The sequence below is a fragment of the Aedes aegypti genome, chromosome 1 (assembly GCF_002204515.2).
Source record: "Aedes aegypti strain LVP_AGWG chromosome 1, AaegL5.0 Primary Assembly, whole genome shotgun sequence".
Taxonomy (NCBI): domain Eukaryota; kingdom Metazoa; phylum Arthropoda; class Insecta; order Diptera; family Culicidae; genus Aedes; species Aedes aegypti.
Window position 1 is genome coordinate 47,700,514 of NC_035107.1, and position 14,705 is coordinate 47,715,218.

General features: G+C 34.8%; 1 protein-coding gene across 7 annotated transcripts in view; it reads left to right on the plus strand.

Moving 5' to 3' along the window:
• The window catches only part of LOC5566765, a 190,216-nt gene extending 176,175 nt beyond the window's left edge, over positions 1-14,041 (plus strand). For all 7 annotated transcript variants that reach the window (XM_021845778.1, XM_021845903.1, XM_021845942.1 and 4 more), the window contains one exon: positions 13,100-14,041. In XM_021845778.1, coding sequence (XP_021701470.1) covers positions 13,100-13,663 — 564 coding nt within the window. In that variant the 3' untranslated portion in view covers positions 13,664-14,041. The remainder of the gene's footprint in view (positions 1-13,099) is intronic.
• Positions 14,042-14,705: the final 664 nt, after the last annotated feature.

Sequence of the window (14,705 nt, forward strand, 5' to 3'; positions counted from 1 at the left end):
ATAAACTAGACTGTATTCATAATTTACAATTGTGATTTTTTTGAAATAGTTCACTCGTTGAAATTGCCTAATTCCGCGCATTTTTTAAACGCTTTTCCATATTCCGCGCAGGAGAAAGCCTAATTCTGCGCACTCATGAAACAATCAAATTACCATTAATTTTGATAAGGGGCTGCATCCATTAGTTACGTAATAATTAAAATTGAAAATTTTCAACCCCCTCCCCTTCCGTAACACTTTTTGTATGAGAAAACGTAGAGTTTTGTATGAACCGTAACTTTTTAGTCTACGTTCATTTTTTTTATCAACTTTTTGTCTTTCACATGAAATAAAGAAAGGAAATTTCCTTGACTTCCCTGGGCATAGAGTATCATCGTACCTGCCACACGATATACGAATGCGAAAATGGCAACTTTGGCAAAGAAAGCTCTCAGTTAATAACTGTGGAAGTGCTCATAAGAACACTAAGCTGAGAAGCAGGCTCTGTCCCAGTGAGGACGTAAATGCCAAGAAGAAGAAGATGATGAAATAAAGATAACCAAAACCGTGGCATTGGTACGTGTGATCTTCGTCTAGGGGAAAGTGGGGCAATTTGGCCATCTTAAGAAAAGTCGTAATAATTGAAATTTTTAGATCAATACACTAGATACGCACGATTTCCGTCGTCTTAAAAAAACACGAATGAATTTTTCGTCGATTCTTCTGTCGATGGGGTGATATGAGCACCCTATTTTATGTTGTGAAATTATCCCATAGAATCTAACAATTTAATTATTTTATTCACTGAACTGGAAAGTTTAGAAATGAAATACTCTTTCGAAATCTACTGAGCTCATATTTGGCTTAAATATGCTTCTTATTGCATAGTTTTAGACAATTCGGTCGAGAAAAAAAACACCATCTTCTTCTTCTTGGCATTAACGTCCTCACTGGGACAGAGCCTGCTTCTCATCTTAGTGTTCTTATGAGCACTTTCACAGTTATTAACTGAAGCTTTTTTTGTCAAAGTTGCCATTTTTGCAATCGTATATATCGTGTGGCAGGCACGATGATACCTCATGCCCAGGGAAGTCAAGGAAATTTCCACTACGAAAAGATCCTGGACCGACCGGGAATCGAACCCAGACACCTTCAGCATGGCTTTGCTTTGTAGCAAACTGCACTGTTCATACAATACAAGGACCAGTTCGCATTATTGCTTGGAATCAAAGGGTTTTAAGCAAATCAATTAATGGTATCCACTAATGCCACGGGTAACTGAAACTTATTTTTTTAAGCAAAAAGAAACCTCAGAAGAACCTAAGGGTCATCCATAAATTACGTCACACAAAATATGGCCATTTTCAATCCCTCTCCCCCGTATTATCATACTTTTTGTATGGAGGGTTCGTAAATTTTGTAGAGATCGTAAAGTTTCCGTAAATCATTTCTCGAGAGTTAGTCGTACTTTGGTGGGGTCTTCTACAAATTACGACCTGTTGAACATGTGAACGATATGCTGTTTTTACAATAATTCTATATGGATTGTATAATATAAATGAGAATCATAAACAAGTATACATTGCCAATGTTATGTGTGGTTCATAATGCTAAGTAAATTTTGTGCGCACAGATGTACCTACACACTTAAATCAGAATGCCGAATCTCGGCTAATTCCAATCGAGATCCGCACAGCCGAGCTCGTGAAAAAAATCTAAGTGTGTATAGACTATTTTGTTGGGGCTGTGCATTAACCACGTGGTATTTTTCCTTGTAAGGGACCGTCCATAAATGACGTAGCATTTTAGGGGGGAGGGGGGAGTCTACGATTTTGCTACGAACCATGTATTAATATGGGAAGATAAGCTACGAAGGGGGAAGGGGTGTCAAAAATTGGTCAAAAGATGCTACGTCATTTATGGACGCTGCCGAAGTGGGCTTTCCCGATATTCCGCTTGTACATGAAACGTATGTATGCATAAAGTTACTTTTCAGAGAAATAGACAGATGTGAAGACGGATTTACTTGTCTGTTGTTATGCGAAGAACAGTGCGCGGAATTAGGGCATTATGAAAAAAGACGTGGCCTAATTCCGCGCAATACTTTTTTGAATAAAACTCAATAATTATGCTAATATTTGATAAGATTTCATAGAAGCACCATGAAACATATCTGTAACAAGTAGTTCCATGGAATATTGCATAAAAAATAAAACATGTTTAATAAAGAAATCGCGTTTGTTGTTGTCCTACAGTCTTAGCGCGGAAGCTAAAAAAATTAGAAAAATATCTTCTACTTCGACGGGCCTTCACTGATTATTTTTTTATGCCGCGAAAAAATGCCTTTTTTGCTTTTATTTGTGATTCAAACTTATTCTTAATCAAAGTAGCCTCGAATAGCATTAAAAGTTGCTGAAATATTAATGTGTATTTCCATATATAAATAATTTTGTATGAAATGCGCGGAATTAGGCACTGCGCTGAATTAGGGCACTTTACGGTATCATCCTGACGAAACTGTAATTTTCTTTTAAAATTTGAAAAATATTTTGTCTTATAAAAATATTCCGTTTTTGTCACGGTTCCGTTTTTGTCAACTGAAAATTGCAGATCGTGTTGATAAAAATGGAACATACCTGTACCTCCCTTTTAGATACCTTAGTTGCACTGGTTTTGCGTTCTGTAATCCGATACACCCCAGCTCGATAGTCCCTTCAACATCGAGTCATTGGCGTAGGAACAGGGGGGGCCAGGGGGGCCAGGCCCCCCCAGAGTCACCCAGGCCCCCTCCAGAATTTTGGATGATAATATATATAAAAATGAAAAAAACAAAAACAATTTACATAATTCTAATGTGAACAACAATCTTCTGATTCAATTCTTCGCTGTTCGTACACAGCATCAGTGTGACGGTTCTGTCTTCGTGCGACTATCGAAATATTAATCGTTCGGCTGTCGCTCCACAACTCCGTTGCAAAAGATACTGTGATACTAAAGACTGTCAGGATATAGGAAATGCGGTTCCTTAAATTCGTATTTTTTGAACAGTACAAACAATACTGTTTCAAATGTTTTAGCATAGAGCAGTATTTTAACTGCAATATGATTTCCTATGTTCTTGGAGGGTGACCTGAATAATTACAACTTGGAGGGTCAACTCGTTTAAAATTAATACAACTCGGCAAAATTAATAGATATTAAAGCTGTCAGCAAATAAATAAATGGGCAAAATTCTTAAAGGAACTCCTTAGACATAAGATAGCTGAAATTATTGACGAAAACCAAGGCCTTATTCATTACACATCTCTTTTTATGAATTTCAACCTGGTTAAGGCTTCTAAGAAAAGTTAAAAAAAATCGTCCATAGTTTTTTATTCTAGCAATTTGTTCTTTCTTTGTTTTTGCTTAATTTTTTTTTAAATCATTTCTTAAATTTAATTTAGATTGCTTAAGTTCTATACAACGTTTTATCTAGAAAAAAAAAAGTGCAGTCTCTAGAATTTTAGTTTAATTCGTCAAGGTATATCAAAGAGTCTTTAAACCTTTTGCTACAAATCTTTTAGAATCTCTTAGAAATTAGTCAAACAATATAGTGAGATTTGTTCATGTTCATGTTGATCCCGAAATGTGTTCCTGGATTTAACTAAAAAAAATACTTAACTTTTCGAAAGTTCAAGCTTTGCCTTGGCAATTTTTCCAAAAAAAAAAAAAATCATTGAGTCTGTCAAATTCTTTTATATAGTTTTACCAAAAAAAGTGATTGAAAACTTTATCGCGAAGTTCATCAAAAGTTCTTCAGAAATATTTTCGAAATACATCGTAAATCGCGACACAAATTCTCTTTAGCTTTTTTCTGTAAATTCTACTTCAAATCCCTGTATTATATAGAAATAATCTACAAGAAGTATTTTTGGAATGCCTCTCGGCTTTGAATCGTCACAGGAAATTTATTGAAAACTCCCAGGAATACTTTTGTTCCCGAAATTAGCATAGCGGTAAAGTAAATTGGCGGAATTGGGCATCCAAAAGTCGAAGAAGGAATTCTGCTAGATTTCAAGAATATTTTCTAAAGAAGATTCTGATGGATCTCCTAGAGAAATTATTTTTTTAATTCATAAGAGAGATTATTCATCTCCAGAGAAAAGAATATAGATACTCATTTATCTTTGGTTATTTCGTTATCCATCTTGTTTCTATCTGCTTTAACATTTTGTTATTTCTCCTTTTTTGGCATGACGCTTTCTCGAGAAACTTCGTTCAGCAAATCATTCTCCAAAAGCAACATTTTAAAGAATCCAAAGGAAAAAAAATAATTCTAGGAGTTTTGAATAAAATCAGGGTTTTTATAAGTATGGTTCCTGATTTTTGAATATCCTTCAGGAATTTCTCAACAAATTTCCTAAGTAATGCAAAAAACTCCTGTCAGTTTTAAATCGTTAATTTTATCATAAGACATTTTTTGTAATGTTCTCGAAAAATACCTCCAATATTTTCACGTTAAACTACTACAGTTCTACCACAAAAGTTAAAAATATTCCCTCAAAAAAGTTTGTTTAGAATTTCTGCAAGTATAAAAAAAAGTTTTAGATTAATCAGTTCGCCATACTACCATGAAGTTTCGGAGTTCATGCAAAACATTTTCTAACATATAAGATACAAACACCTTAAAAAAATCCATCCGTTTGAGCATTATTGCCCATTATAAATGACGATAAAATGAACAAGATTTTTTGTAGTTAATCTTACTAATCTGTTAGGTACATCGTCAAAAAGTATCAAAAAATTCTACGGTTAGCTCATGAAATTCCTGGCAAGAATTCAGTATTTCTTCCAAATTCAACTTGAAATTCAATAAAAAAAAATAGAAGTCAATGGAAAGATTCGTAGAGTTATTTGTAAGGATTTCCTTTTAAAAATATTGGGGTATTTCTGGAGAAGTTTTTAGCTAAATATGGAAAGTGGATGGATTTTTAGATATTCTTTATAGAAGAATCCTTGAAATAACATTTGGAATAAATATGAAGTAATTTTTGAAACCTGAAATTATACCTTATGGAATTTCTGGAGAATATTTTTTTAGATGTTCAAGAATGTATTTTAAAATCCTTTTATAAATCTGTTAAAAAAATCTTTTAAAAATCCTCAGAAGAATCGATAATGCTGTTCAAAGAAGAAAATCCATGGAAAATGCTTGGTGGATCTCTGGTGAATTTTTCGGAATGATCAACGACATCCCAGGGGAAGCAATACTATAATTCTCTAAAGAAGTCGCTAAACAAATTTCCCGGGAAATTTTTTAGTACTTTTACGGAAGAGTTAATGTAATAATAGCTGAACTTATTCCGCTAAAAACTTTGGAATGATTGAATTTGAAAAGAATAGGTAGGCGTGATTGAAGAAATTTTAAAATATTACAGAGGCGTCCGCGAGAGAGAATTTCGAAGGAATTCGGTGATCAATATCAAATTGATTTTCAGATAAATCTTAAGAACCATTGATGATCAATCATAAGAAAAACAGAATTGCAGATAAATTTGCGGAAAACTTCTCTGACAAATCACAAAGAACATTTTCCCAAGTGAATCTTATGAAAATCTGGTGGAATATTATAATCTTGAATGAATCATCCGACTTTTTTTTTGCAGGAAGTCCTGAATAATATTAGCTAAGAATTCTTCAAGAAAACCTTTAAGAATTTCTGAGTGATTTTATGAGAGATTTTCTGAAAGATTTGGTGAATGAATCTGAAGAGAAACTTTAGAAAGAATCTCGAAGGCAAAGTTTGAAAAACCTTTTAGTGCACTCTCTGATGAATTTGTGGAAAGAATCCATTCTTGATAATCTTGAAGACACTTTTGGTAGTATTTCTTGTTCTATTTCTTGGAGAAATCCTCAATAAATTCAGAAAATCCTCAACAAATTATTAATGCACAACTGGATTATATTTTCAACTAACAATTAAAATTTATGTGTAATAAGTACGTAGTTTACCATCATGGAGAACTGTTCAAAATTCGGAATTCTTCAAGAGATTCTGTTGAACAATTTGATACAGATCATTCGAAAAAATTTTAGGTGAGATTAGAAAGCTTAAAGAAACTCCAAGAAAAAATCTGTTGAATAATAACTTCTAATTCCAGAAATGATTTTCCGTGTGAGTTCCAGCAGGAAATCTGGTAAACGCGTTCTAGGGGAATGTTCTGGAAAAGCACGGAGATAAATACCCCGATACCTGAAAAGATCCTGCAAGAATTACAAAATGATATTCCTAGTGAGTTATTTGGAAGAATTCTTGAAGGATTTTTTACTGAATTAGGTTTAGATTGAATATTTTACGTAATGCAAATTGAAATCACTGATATACAGGATGTGAGACAAAATCACAAACAGATAAAACTTATGCAAACCACGAAATTTGTGAAATCATGATTATTACGAGCGACATTACTTCGGTAAATCAACAATTTTGCTAGGCCCCCCCTTGGCCCCCTCCAGAAAAAAAAAATCCTAGCTACGCCAATGCTCATCTCATCATTTATATATAATGAGAATCAATTGGTTTTGCACTGACTGGCTGAAAAAGTATCAGCAGATTTTTTGCATGCAGTGACATTTTTGCTTTGAAATAATATCAGACATGAGGACTGTGTATTGCTTTCAAATTGCTAAAAAGACAACATGGTGACCAAAACGAATGACGGACTACTTGACCTTAAATTTTATATCACTTACTATATGAACACCCTCCACCTAATTTAGAAACGTACAGCCAAACTTAAAAGGTTTAAAATATTTGCTGATGAAAATTTTCAAAACGAAAAATTGTCATTGTTTTGATCAATTTCAGAGAGTATCTCACTTTCCGAAAGAGGCTCAGAAAAGAAAAGAAATTTCATTGTCATAAAATAGTCCATACAGCCAATTCTAGCTTGCTCAATATTTTGTATCTCGATATCGAGTTAGAGAACTATTGAAGAAGTTGGTTCTCATGGACAGAGAGCAGGGTCGTGTTTAAAAGGGGAGTTCGGTACAGGATGGCGTTGCTGGAGAAACCTCTAAAAGAATTCTCTTTGAGGAATTTCTACAACAATCTTGAAGGAATACAGGATAATAATCATGCTGGAAAAATCCCAGAAGACAATTAGAATCAGAAAAATCAAGGTGAAGAATCTGCAAGATTAAATAAGGGATTGCTTAGAAAATCCTCGATAGATTCCTAAGAATATTCTATGAGAGAAATTCCAGAAGACTTTTTTTTAATGAAATTTCAAGACTTTTGGAAGAATTCTCGTAGTCAATTCTAGTAATATCACTGGAAAATAATACCAGAAATCCTAGATTGAATTTTATTGGATTGCCCAGTGATGTTTCTTGCATGATCCGTGCGGAATCAGTGAAAGAATTTCCGGGCGAATACCTAGAGGTATTTTTGTAGAGACTTCTGGAATTTCTGTCAGAATACCTTCATTCATCCCTAGTTGAATTAACGGGGAAAAATATTAGGAATCCCTAGAAATATTAGTTGAGGAATTTGTGAAGGAACACCTGGAGGAATTGTTGGAAGTATTTCCGGAGGAAATCCGGAGAACTCCTAGGAGGAGATAATGAAAGATATAGAAAGAATTTCTGACAAAATCCCTGAAATCCGGAAAGTATGTCTGAAGGAATATTTGAAAAAAAAAAATTCAGAAGGAATAACTTTGAAGATTCCTAAAGCAATACGCGGAGCAATTTTCGGATGAATCCCTGGAGAATTTCAGGAAGGAGGCTGTGATGTCCCCAATGACAGGTTCCTCCAGGAAATTCCGGTGGTCCCAAAAGTGGCCACTGTAGTCAATTATCCATTTTAGGTCTACAATAGCCCTTTTTAGCACGAGACATGAAAAATGAACCGTCGCACGATATATTGGAGTACAATTTCAATTGTCCCTAATTACAGGTTCCCTCGGGGACATCCGGTGGTCCCGGAAGTAGTCACTGTAGTCAACTATCCATTTTGAGTCTACAGTTGCCCTATTTACGACAAGACATGAAGAATGAGCCGTCGGATGATATGTTTTGGTATCAAAATCGAAATGTCCCCTATGCAAGGTTCCCCCGGGGCACTTGACGTCGTCACAAGACTCATTTTCAACTCATAATAGAATATTTTATGATAAGCTAGGGAGAAAACAGTATTGCGCGACATATTTTGAGTGAATAAAATGTTTAATCCCAATTCGGATCCATTACCTGATGGAGTTTCTAGAGGAATCCCTGCTGGAGTTCTGGGAAGAATTAATAGTAGTACAGTTTTTGGAGGCATCCCTGGAATGCTTCAAAAAATTCCTAGAAGAATCCTTAAGGCAATTGCTGTGGAATTCTTGGTATAAGGTCTGGAGAAACCTCTGGTGGAATTCGTGGACAAATTTCTGGTGGTGTTTCTAAAGGATTCTCAAAGAAACCTTTGGGAAATTGTTGGAAATTCTTTTGTGAAACTTCTGGACAAATCTCTAGTAGCATGGAGATATCCCTAGTAAAATTTCAGCTCGAAAGTTTAACCAAATTCTTGGAAGAATCTCTTGTGCAATTGCTGGGAAAGATGGATTCTGGATTCTAGAGGAATCCCTGATGAAATTCCTGGAGGAACCCTTTTAAGAATTCTTAGGGGAATCTTTGCTGAAATTCTTGGAGGGATTCATGGCATTGTTTTTAGAGGTATTCCTAGTGGAATACCCAAAGGAGTTCCTAGGAAACCAGTGAATCAATTGTCATCCAACACGCAGCAACAAAGACATTGTCACATCCTATTCTTGTTGCAACAATTTGATTCCGCAACATGAGTTTATCATCACTTGAACAGAATATGACAAAGATCGATCACCACGTGCGCAGCGATTTTCTGGGCTTCGCATTGCAATTTTCGAGAACTTTCTCCGTGTTGCTAAACATTGACATATTATCAAACAGCATCCATAAAACAAATTTGGTTTTGAGTTTAAAAAAACTGATTAATCGCGAGTTGAAAAGGTTGCAACAATGTTGCGCTCAGTGATTGTCATGACAATTTTGCTTTTAACTGTGTCCTTATGTGCAACAGTTGCGACAAACAGTTGTGAGCAAGCTTGCGCTGTTGTTTGTTTTTCGTCTCTCTTGATGACAATTTGATTCACTGTAGGAAACTCTTGGTGGATTTTTTGGAGAAATTCACTAGTGGAATTCCTGTAGTAGTGGTAGTTTTTGTAGTGGAATCTCTGGTAAATGTACTTGTGCAAATGCTGAGCGGATGAATTTTGGATTCTGAAGAAACCACTGCTGATTCGTAATAGAATTCTTGGAGAAAGTATTTGGTGGAACATTCAGAAGGAATCACTGGAGGAATTCCTCATGGAATTCCTGGAGGAATCCCTTATAGAATTCCTTGGAGGAATTATTGTTTTTTAGGGAATCCCTGGTGGAATATATGGAGAGATCGCTGTTGCAATTGTTGGAATTCCTGGAGGAAGCCTTAGTAAAATTTTTGAAGAAATCTCTGGTGTTGTTTTGGCTGAAATACTTGAGGGATTCCTAGGAATTTTTTAGAGCAATTTCCTAGAGTAATTCCTGGAGGAATCTCTAGTACAATTTCTGGATGAATGCCTAGTCAATATCTTGGACAATTCTCTTGTACGATTGCTGGGAGAATCCCTGGTAGAACTCTCGGAGAATCAAAATTGTGTATCAGTAAATAGTTTCCAAGAGCCCTAGTGTACAGAATGGCCAAACTTACAAAACAATCACCAGGGTTCCAAGAGTATCCTTCGCTTAAAACAGGCCTGTCCAACATTTTTTAAACGCAGAATTAAGGAAACATTTTTTGTGTGGCGGGCAACTTTCTTAAATGAATACATTTTTGAATGAAATCTGATAAAAGTCATAAGATGATGTTCATGAAATCTGACAAAAATTAGTGAATGAAGCGAGTTTGTATATTCTGATTATTATGAGAATCCCTTTCAAAATCGTATAATAGTATAGCTCAGAATATTTGAAAAAAATATTGTATAATTTGTAAGAATATTGCACAGCTTTTTTTTTTTTTTTAATCATACTTGGAATTCAACCTTGGCACAGCTTTTTCGTGAATTATGACCTGGAATGTGTGTAAATTCTCCTTATTAAAAAATTGTTGTCAGAATGAAGTAAGAATTATGTGCAGAGTTTTATAAGAATTGTACCTAGTATTCCTTCAGAATCTTGCCCAATATTCATTAAGAATTTTACCTTGAAATCTTTAAAAATGTTGTAAAGGATTTTTAAAGAAACTTAAATTTTATGATAGATTCGACTAAGTCTCTGTCAATATCATACCTTAGTTTATATCGTAACCTTGTCCAGGGTTTTTGAAAACTATGTATTGAGTTCTATGGGAATACTGCCCAGAAGTTTTTGGAATTCAGTTGAAGATTTTTTGAGAATCCTGTCCATGTGATCCGCGAAAACCGTGTCCAGAATTCTTTAAGAATTCTCTTTAAGATTTTGAATAAAGACCCCATCTATTTTTTTTATAATCCTGTCTAGAATTCTGCGTTAATAACTCCCAGATGTTGATGAATTGTATTGCTAGGTTCATATAAGAATTTTAGCCTATGATTCAGTAAAATTATGTTCAAAAATGTAACCTTTTGTCGATTACTTTTGTCTTGATATTATTGATCGAATGTTAAACAATGTCATGGAAAAAAGTTTGTTGTTGTTATTCTAAAAAATAAATCTTATAAACTTATTTTCATTTTTATGAATCTCAATTCGATATTCTCAAGTCAGATTTATTTTTAGAACAATTTTAACTGTTATTGAGACTCCAATTGATAGTGCTTAAAATTAAAATTAAAAAACTTAATTGACTACTAAAACAGCTCTGGTACGTTTCAACTTTGTGAAATAGTCAACGGGACAAATATGAGAAGAAACTTCAAATCCTCCGCGGTACGCACGAAATTAGGCCGCATCCGGCCCGCAGGCCGTACATTGGGCAGTCCTGGCTTAAAGCATAGAGAATTAAATTCAGTTCAAAAATTGAGTTTTGAGAGAACAATAAAGTCCTTGCTCATATTTAATCTAAATGCTAAACGTGTACCGTAAAATGGGGTGTTAAGGGATGAAAAAAAAATTCCACTTAAAATTCGAGCAACTTCTAGTATGCCAATAATTGAACAAAATACAGTCCTACCATTCTCCCGGCGTGTATATCAAAAGCCAATTACAATGAAGACGATCCTATGGCAGATTTCTGAGATAATCATAAAAATGTGTGATTTTTGAGGAAAATGCAAAATGGGGTGTTAAGGAATTTGAGCTTTGTATATAAAACTATATTTTGCCAACAGCAAAAAAATATTATTTTGGTCAACATCGTTGATGTGTCCCTTCAACTCTATAGGTCTTGTTAAATCTAAAGATGATATTACTTCAATATAATTCAAGTTGAAACTCCTGAAAACGTTAATCATTTTATTTTAACTGCTAAATCTCTCATACCTATTGATTATATTTTCAAGCAAGCTATCAGTGCATCGCACAATTGTCTTGAAAAGATTTTTATACTTATATGCAGTATTCGTATTTTAGAACAGTGTAGAGCAATCTTGTCATGAATTGTCAAAAAATGGATAATTTCAACAAGCTTTAAGTGTGAATAGGGTAAGTGTCAAATTTGCCTTTTAAATAAAGCACCACACCAAATAACGGATTTGCATGTAACACCCAGTCGCATGATCCAAAGTTTCCAGTACAAAACAGAATCGCTCACACTATACCGCACACTATACATTTTCCAAAAAAAGCTAGGAAATAACCTTATACTTTAATTGTTTATCTAGAACCTAGGTAATACTTATAAAATTTAATGGAATATCGACCGTCTAGACTGATTTTGAGATTAAGTGGCGTAATTTAGGTCAAATCTGTTTAGATGTGCTCGGGTGAAAGCTGTGTAAGTTTGTGCTCCGTTCAAATTAAAATTATGTGAGTTAAGTTATTATGTCCGAAATTTATTTGTAATCGCAGTGTAATGTTGTTAGCCGTTCAATCAATGTTTGTCCAAACCCACTTGACTTAGAAACAAATCAATGATGTAAGTAGTATTAATTAATGTTTCGGACTTGACCAGACAAATAGTATATATTTTTGTAAATTGTCGTTTGCCCTGAAGATGAGCAAATAAATGCTCGAAACGTCGGCTTTAATCAAAACGATTTTTTATTAATGTAACCCGTGGACCGAAATTACGTCAATAAATCTCAAAACTTAAAAGAATTAATAGCTCCCAAACCATTCTAAATAAGATAATCATTCCTATATGCAAACTTTTCTCTCATGTGATGAAACAACTAATGAAAATATTATCATAAAAAACCACTCACACATTAATCAGTTTTTATTTAGATTTTCCTACCAATTTTACCAAATTTTGAAATAAGTCATTTTTGGAGATATCTAGTGACTAACTAAATAGATCCCTTAACTTTACATTGTAGTTCAACTTGACGGAACATCTCAAAACTATATTGAAATATATTAAGGCATAAATTTAATGAGTTTTGTTACTTAGAAAAGTTAGAATAGATAATTCCTTAACACCCCACTTATTTTCAAAACGAGACTTTGTTCATAAAAGTTTCTGAAAATTGAAACCCAGACACAATTTTATGAAGTTTTTGTCTGTACTTTGATCTCAATTAAATTTCCTTATCTTCTACCTTACTCGCGAATTTTTCTCAAATATATTTCATGGTTTTGTAGATAAATGTATTTAGCCCATAAAATTCGAACAAAAATGTTTTAAAAGGTTTTCAAATTCTAGAAACCACAATACTTCATATTAATAGACAGCTCCTATTACATAATGCAGTTCACAATCCTCTGAACAAATCGAGCATTTCAGATGACTTATATATCGATTTTCGAAGTTTCTGTGATTTGTCGAACTTGATTGAGAAGTTCAATCCCTTAAAACCCCACGAGTCCTTAACACCCCATTTTACGGTATTCCTTAATGTACATGGAAGGCCATACTAAATCTGCAACAGGGACGAATGCCCTCCGGGTTAAAGTCCCTGAAAGTAGGAAGAAGATTAAAAAAATCTTTTTTCTTTTACAGAAAGCACCATCCAAAGACAAGTTACCGATCGAAGTCCGCCCACCGGGAACGGCCAACGCCTCAACGAGCAACGGAACTTCCCCACCCTCCGGAAAAGGAACCATGGGCCGAGTGGCAGCATCCGAACTGGCCAAGGCCAACGGCGACATAGCCGAGCTGGAATCGATCGAATCCTTCCAACTGACAAGCCCAACACCCACCTTGGTCCGGCCCCCATCGTACTACTTCTGCCCCCAGAATACCGGTCCACCGACGATGAAGAAGTCCCAGAAACCGATCGCTGTTACCATTAGCGAGTACATTGGCGTCGGAACGGCCGAACCACCGAAGAAACCGTCCATCGGCCTTGGAAACCTGAAGTACGAGCTGGAGAAGACCCTGTCGTTGTCCAACCTCCGGCAACGGAGCGAATCCCGGGAAGATCTGGTCGAGCGGATCCAGATTGGGTGCGGACAGCAGCAGGATCAGGGCGCCAAATTGAGCAGGAGCTCGTCGGCAGTGACAACGGTTTCCAATGGCAATCGCATCACGATTGCCATCTCCAATGGCGCCGAGAAGAAGTAGGCGTTGAGTTTGAGTGTTTCGTGTTGAATATTCGTTTTTTTGCATGTGTATGTGTTGAATCAAGGGAAGTATCTCCGTATTTTCCGATTAGTTTTTAGTTTTGTAAGGCTAAGGATTGAATTACCCGATTTGATGATGCTGAGATTATTGGAAAGATCAAGCTTGTCAGATAACTACCTAGTTCTAAGGACCATATTTTGTCGTACAGTGTATAGATAGACGTATAGATTGGTTAAGATTATACATTTGCGGTAACCGTACTTTAAGAATACAAAGTAAATCGCACGTTTTGTGTAATCTACATGTGGAAAATATGCTCAAAACCATGATTTATATGTAAAAGATGTCTGTATTTATACTTGTTTATATTCAAACCAAGGATTAGCAAATTTTGTTCTTGAAATAGGACGGAAAGAAAGCACACAACACTGAATGCTAACTTGTATGCAATGAAACTTCAACACAAGTGATCGCCATCCAAGAAAAGGTGTGGAGTTGGTTACTCTTCTACAGTTTTTTTTTATTCCTTCATTAGTATTAGGCTGATACAAATATTAATTTTCTTTTATGTCACCCCCCCCCCCCTTCGAAAATCCGAAAATTTTGAAGGGGAGAAAAAAAAATATTCATCATTTTTTTGACATCAGTTAGGTTTTTTCAATTTACAAAGTAAAAAACAAGTAAAATAATGATCCAGAGGACGATTAAAAACAGTTTAACAACTATCATTAAAAATAAAAAATCCAAAAAATAACTTTTTTTTCATTTTTATTTTTTTGTTCCTCATTTATTTTTATCCCCCCCTCGTACCTTCCAAGTGGTCTCGGACATAAAAGAAATTTAATATTTGTATCAGCCTTATTCCAATCCTTACATTCATTTCTTATATCTAGGTGATCTGTATTAGATAACACTATCATCATAATTTATTAAAGCCAAATGAGGCTTTTGTTAACAACAGATTACATTTCATCTGCCAGTTGCAGTTCAGTTAAAATTATGCACTCTCAAACTGCATATAGCAAGTTTTTGAGCTTTTTCG